The sequence below is a fragment of the Quercus suber genome, unplaced genomic scaffold (assembly GCF_002906115.3).
Source record: "Quercus suber isolate HL8 unplaced genomic scaffold, Cork oak 2.0 scaffold_170, whole genome shotgun sequence".
Taxonomy (NCBI): domain Eukaryota; kingdom Viridiplantae; phylum Streptophyta; class Magnoliopsida; order Fagales; family Fagaceae; genus Quercus; species Quercus suber.
The window spans coordinates 475,202-482,261 of NW_027069630.1; the positions used below are offsets into that span (position 1 = coordinate 475,202).

The window sequence follows — 7,060 nt, forward strand, 5'->3', positions numbered from 1 at the left end:
ATGTTCAGATTCATGTGGCAAACCGTTCCCGGTCGAGAAAATGTGACGAGTTAATATCAAAGTGATAAACAATCTGTAAATGTATCCAAAAATAATCTAATTTTCATACTAATTTCTTGTTTTTTGAGAAATTACATGGTTCTTATAGTAGATTATGTCACTTGTTTTCTGTAAAAAAAAAATATTAACAAATGTTAAGGGCATTTGTTAATAAACTATTTGAAGAAAGTTTTGATCATTCTATTAAAAGACTTCTACGTATTTAAGTTTTGTTAAGTCAGTTTAACAAGGAAATTAGTTTCTATTAAAAAAAAAATTATCTTAAACTGACTTAACAATTTCTTTTTAAGCGAAATAGTTGACAAGTAATTTCACCTGTTTTTCAATCCCTGATTGGTCCACGTATACAACAAGTAACGCGTGCGTGGCGTTGACCACACACCACCCTCTCCTACGCGATGTACACGATCCGCGCTCTTGATCCAGGCATTACCTTCTAAAACAGAAACTAAGCAAAACAATGAAATCCAAAACCAACTGGAAAAAAGATTTTAGAGAGAGAAACTAGAAAAAATGTCAGAGAGCGAAAGATTTTAGAGAAAGAGAAAAAACGGAAAAATAGAGCGAATTTGGCGAGGAAGGAACGAACGAACGATGATTCACAATAACGGAAACAATGGCTACGGTAACGGAGTGATGACGTCAGCGTCTCCCACGACGACGTCGTTGTCTCCTTCTTCAGCTTCAGCGAATGGGCAATCGACGCAGCAGCAGCAGCAAGGGTTGAAGACGTACTTCAAAACCCCAGAAGGAAGGTACAAGCTCCATTCCGAGAAGACTCACCCTCCTGGTATTCTTCCTTATTCCCATGGCAAATCAGTTTCTCAGGTAGGGTTCCTTCTTTTCTTTCTCCAAATTTTGATAATCTCTTTAACCTAGTTTGAGTGCAATTAGTTGTATTAGACTCGATTGATGTGTTTCTCGAATCGCAAATTGCTGATTTTCAAAATTGTGGGAAATCATACTATGCAAATCTTGAATTTTTCAAAATTTTTTAGAAGAATTGACTTTTTCTTTTGGGGGGGGGGGTGGATGTGATTTTTCAGATAACACTAGCGCATCTCAAGGAAAAGCCTACACAAGCTGGATCAGCGTCGAGCTCGGGTGCGAGTACGAGTGGTGGAGTAGTTAGAAATGCTGCTGCAAGGCTGTTAGGGGTAGGGGGTGGGAATGGCAGTCGCGCCCTTAGTTTTGTAGGAGGAAATGGCACGAGTAAAGCCGCTAATGGAACTAGTAGAAGTAGTTCATTGGCAGGGTCTAATGGTACTCATTCTATGCTTAATTCGAATTATGATGGTAAAGGGACATATCTGATATTCAATGTTGGGGATAGTTTATTTGTCAGCGACCTCAATACACACGATAAGGTAATTTCGTGTCCTTGGGGTGTCGTCCTTGGAGATATTTGCGTCTTTGTTTATAAATGATGTTGATGATATTTCATTTTTTTACGCAGGATCCTATTAAATCGTTACATTTTAGCACGTCAAATCCTATTTGCCACTCGTTTGATCCTGAAGCGAAGGATGGACATGACTTGCTTATAGGATTGAACTCGGGAGATGGTAGATGTTTTTTTTGTATGATATGATTTATGGGGGTTCTTATAGGAAGAAATTGTTTTGACTTGTTCATTGTGTATGTTATTGTAGTTTACTCAGTGTCTCTGAGACAACAATTACAAGATGTTGGGAAGAAGCTTGTTGGTGCCCAACACTATAACAAGGAAGGTTCGGTCACAAACAGGCAAGACGAGTTTCATTTTTATTTTGGTTCTTTTTCTCATTCACTATTTGTTATACTTTCCCATACTCACAGCATGCCCATGTTAAAATTCATGCTCTATATAGGGTAAACAACTTTGTTTTGGTCTCCCTTTGTTTTTGGGACTGCAACCAGAATAAATTGTTGATAGAATTTTTCTTTTTTTCTTTTTTTTAGGTTTTCATATTTTGTTTTTGTATTTGGACTTATTGTAGTTGAGGTTTTTATGGGATGTAATTGTGGCTTCATTAAGACTTTTCTTATTGATGTAATTCTTGAAGCTTATTACAAAGAATCTTCATCAATTGTTTGAAGCATTGTATTTTGAAGAAGAATTTTCTGGTTAGTATTTCTCTACAACTTGGAGGTGATTCCAAGCACTCTCTGGTTGTGTAGCTTAGTGTTTTGTGTCCCATTCCCTATTACCTATTATTTCTATTTTTCTTACCCCCACATGTCAATGCATCAATTTGGCATCAGAACATATCGGATCCCCTTTAGCCACCCCAAAACCAGAAACTAAACCCCCTGATGACTCAAATTAAAGTGAAAGCACTTACCTCACAAGTTCATAGCCTGTTTGAACCATATTTAGTTAACCCACAAGATATTCACCAGTACCAAAGTTGGCACCGCTGCCTCCAAGAAAACCTTGAAACCCACACCTCTCTTATGAAGCCCATCACTCCTATCTTTGCAAGATTGAGCCATTGAAGCCCCATCACAAAAAAAAAAAAAAAAAAAAAAAAAAAAAAAAAAAAAAAAANAATGATGAAGGAGGGACTTAAATGAGGAGACCAAGAAAATGGGAGAAGTGTCATGTTCTGAGTATAGTATCAAATTTTAAACTCTATATTTAAGTTTGCTAACTACTAAAACACCTTAGCAAATTGAATTTCTGCAGGCACAGAGTACACAATTCAATTGAATTTCTACATGCATGGATTCTACTAAAACTCTATCATTCAATTTTCTAACTATTAAAACTTTATCACACGGATTACACAATATAAACTATTAATGTTATAGTCTCAAACATTAAAAGAAAATACCAAATCAATTTTAAACATATAAACAAACAATCATATATCAATACAAATACTCAACCTAAATACATAAAAACCCATATATGACCCACAACAGAAAAGAGGTAGTAACAAAATTATTATTAAAAAAAAAAAAGCAAAAGAAAAGAACAATACTATTAATCTACTCCTTACATTGAACTATTATGCAAGGCAGTCACAAGAATAGAGGTCAAGAGCAACTAAGATTTAGAGAAACCTAAACTAATTCATCCAGCTTTTCAGTATTAATATAGTGTGAGAAGAGAAATAGATGAAGGAGTTAGAAAGCCAAAGTTTGGCGATAGGAAGCTAAGGGGCTGTTTGGATTTGTTGTTTCCATAACTCATTACTCTGTTTTCAGCACTCCTAACTCAAAATATGTGGGTCCCACGAAAAAAAAAAAAACTTTGTTTGGATTTGTTTCCAGTTTTTGTTTCCATCACTCAATTCTCTAATTTTTGAGTGATGAGTTATGGAAACTAAAAACACATTTTAGGTGTTTTCAGTTTCCAATGGCATTTTCGTAATTAAACCCACATACCCAGCCGCATGACAAACAGATTTTTTTTTTTTTTTTTTTTTTTTGAGAAACCCAGCCGCAACTTTTAAAGTTGAAAAATGGGTGATGAGTTAAGGTGCCAAACGGGGGGTTTGAGAAATTGGGGTATTTTAAGTTATGAGTGACGAAAATTGAGTAAGGAGTGATGAGTGATGAAAAAAAAAAAAAAAACCCTAAAGGGTTGTAGTTTAAGTTTGTAACCATAAAATACAAAGGTTGCTGTTTGAAATTGTAGCCATGGAACACAAAAAGTTGCTGTCTAAAATAGTAACCATGAAAGAGATAGGGTTAAGAATTATTTTCTTTTTATTAGTATTTTTAATTTTAGGAAAACTATTTTTGAATTGTAGGACAAATTTAAAAAAAAGAAATGGTAATGACATCGCTGCTGATGTGGCTCAACTTGAGTGTAGTAATATTAAATACTACACTTCAGTTTTTAGATTTATATAGATATAGATTTGGAGAGAGAAATTGAGAAAGTGTATTTATTTTGTATTGAGTTTGTGAATATGCATGTACTACTACTACTAATTTAGTCTCTACTTGCTTCTCAAAAAAAAAAAAAAGAAGTTTAGTTTCTACTTTAATTTCTACCTTTGTCTGCCCAATTAAAACAGAGAAATTGGCAGCGGTTTACTTGTTTGAATAATAGATATCCGGCGAAGTATGAAAAGTAGATCTGTAAGCTTTAGAAGAAGGGGTTATGAGTTCGTGGGTTTGGTCACAAATACAAGTGTACGTACTGTTGTGTTGAAGAGGATCTGTTAGGAATATTAAAAGAATAACATGGAGGATATTCACTAATCACTATGTATGGAGACCGAGACACTTTCCTCTTTTTTGTATCTAATGTCAATACTCCTTTTATGATTTCAGTTTAAGGGTCCACTTTGCACAATCACTCACGCCAGTGAGCTTAAATTTACTGGATTAGGAAAACAAACAAACAAAACGAGAATTATTAAAGTAACCCCACCCCCGCTAATGCTATGAATCTATGATAATTATGTTTTAATTTTTATTTCAAGATCCAGAGATATGAATGGACGAAAATTTTATTAAAAAGTTAACCACGAAAGAAGATACCCCACCGCTTAGATAAATTAATTAATTGCATGTGATTCTTGGACTTGTCTTTAATATATAGTTTGGACACACAGACACCCACCTACTGAATACGCGGTTTCAGCTCAACTCAACACGTTATCTCAACCAGTTTTTTTTTTTTTTTTGGGTCCAATCATCCCCAATGTAATTATGTAACCGAAAACTTTCTTTATACAACACACTAAACACCTCAAAGCTAAAAGACACGCAAAAAGACAGTGTCCATCCTAGGATCATTGCACAACACACTAAAAAACTTTATCAAATGCCGACACCATGACTATATAAATAATAATAAAAAGAACGAACCTTTTTATTTTTATTTTTGATACTTTGGTTAGATACCGTGGACATATGAAACGCTAACTAGTTATAAGGTTTTTTACTAAGAAACTAAAACTTGATATATTTTGGTGCCCACCCACAACTTGTTTCTCCTTGGATCTTTTTTTTTTTTCCTTTGATTTTCTTTTTAATTAATTACTCCTTCCATTCCAAATTGCTAGTCCTATTTCAAAAACTCAATTTTTTAAGAAAATGTCATTTATTACCTTGTCTCTTGTAAAAAAAAAAAGTATAAATTTTCAAAACTACGCTTAAATAAATTGTTGGTCCAATTTACAAAACCCAAAATTTTAAATGCTCCTTAAAATAAAGTAAGAGTATTAATGTCACAGAAGTTTGAAGAAACAACGCATGCTGCTCTCTTAAAAATTAATTTGGAGATTTCGTCCTATATCAGACCCCTTCACTTAAAACAAACTCATCCTCGAGTTCATCTTTGAGATTTGAAATCTTTCATGCCAAACAAATAAATATTTGGAATACTTAAACACATTGATCTTCTTTCTATATTTGCAAGTCATCAATGAAATAAACAAATCAACTTGAATTTCTTTTTACCAAATAAAAATAGGCAATGATTTGATTTTATTGAGATCCTTGAAAACTTCCTCTTCAATTTCTTTCTTAATGGTCTCTGCCATCTTGACTTCAAGGTCTTTCTCTATAATAGGGTCTTCATTAATCTCTCCACAATCTATATAAGGCCTTCATTATTTCCTCATAAATCACTATATTTTCTTCTTTGACTTCTACATAATCTTCAAGAAAAGTTTTTTTTTTTTTTTTTTTTTAACATGTAATTCTTCCCCTTAATGGATATATGACTCTTCAAAATAATTCAAGTATGAAATTTTCTTCTTTGACTTCTACATAATCTTCAAGAAAAATTTTTTTTTTTTTTTTTTTTTAACATGTAATTCTTCCCCTTAATGGATATATGACTCTTCAAAATAATTCAAGTATGAAATTCTTGGCAAATAATAATCATGTTTTGTATATGACAAAAGTTCATCACAATCCAAAGGATAAAATTTAATAACAAGCATCCTTTTCATCCTTGGCCATGAATGAATTTTGTCTTTACCTTGTCGAACTCTATCAGACTGTATTCGTTCCCACCAATGTAAGGCATACTCACTAAGTTTACACAAAAAAGTTTAACTTTTCTATCATAAAAAATATTCTCATAGTCAAATAAATCATCTAGATCAAGCAACTAATCAAGAAAGCAATTCTTTTATAAGGTCTTATAAAATTTGCTTACCAATAGGTTGCCCGTAAGTTACATCTCCGCAGTAGTTATCCCTATTGTCTCCAAGCTTAAATGGCGCCATCCTAACAAAAATATTTGTAAACGTTTATTGTACGTCATGTAATACTTGCTAAGTTTTCTGTCACTAAAATTGCTATTGTCTCATAAGTTAGCTACTAAACCAAAATAAGTCAAGCTCTGATACCAATTGATGTCACAAAAGCTTAGAGAAAGCACACATGATACTTCCTTAAATGAAACAAAAACTAAAATACTGGTTCCTAGTAATGAACCTTTCCTTGAATCCACAAGATAATAATTTTTTAGAATCCACCATAAAAAAAAATAAACAAAGTCTTAATGTTATTAATTTGAAAACTAAATTGACTTTGGAAGCTACAATGCCCTAATTTAACTAAACAACATTATAAGCACCTAAAATTAAGGAAATAATAACTAATATGAATGTTTGTAAACATGCGGCTTCTAATTTTAGAAAGAATACATTTTGGGACATCTCATAGTCATAGTTCAAACACCTCAGGCCCAGTTAACGTGCTTTTGGAAAACTCCCAACCGATGAAATTCGAAATAGTCAAAATTGTTCAAATTTGGTTAGAGCATTGAGAACAAGTTGAAGTTCTATCTAGCATTAAATGTTTTGGTGCTTTTGCACCCAAAAATTTTTACTTCATTAAGAGATTTACAGATGGTTATGTTATCAGGAACAAACCCTTTTTTTAAGAAACAAACTAACTGTTAAACACACACACTTAATTACACTCTCTCACCAAGCATGAACAAATATTGACTATGGTATGAATACGATTTTTACCAATATAGTATGTCTTTAGACTACACAAAGAAAATGGCAACACTCACTTGGGAGAAGACATACTTCGA

General features: G+C 33.0%; 1 protein-coding gene across 1 annotated transcript; it reads left to right on the forward strand.

Moving 5' to 3' along the window:
* Positions 1-498: 498 nt before the first annotated feature.
* Positions 499-2,551, forward strand: LOC111992832 (uncharacterized). The gene is made up of 4 exons (XM_024024686.2): positions 499-888; positions 1,107-1,427; positions 1,517-1,625; positions 1,713-2,551. The coding sequence occupies exons 1-4, from the start codon at positions 655-657 to the stop codon at positions 1,913-1,915; spliced, it is 867 nt and encodes a 288-aa protein (XP_023880454.1). The 5' UTR covers positions 499-654; the 3' UTR covers positions 1,916-2,551.
* The last annotated feature ends 4,509 nt before the right edge of the window (positions 2,552-7,060 follow it).

Coding starts and splice junctions, on each gene's coding strand:
- LOC111992832 (XM_024024686.2), top strand. CDS start 655: ATGATTCACAATAACGGAAACAATGGCTACGGTAACGGAGTGATGACG. Junction 889..1,106: donor ATGGCAAATCAGTTTCTCAG/GTAGGGTTCCTT, acceptor GTGATTTTTCAG/ATAACACTAGCGCATCTCAA. Junction 1,626..1,712: donor AGGATTGAACTCGGGAGATG/GTAGATGTTTTT, acceptor ATGTTATTGTAG/TTTACTCAGTGTCTCTGAGA.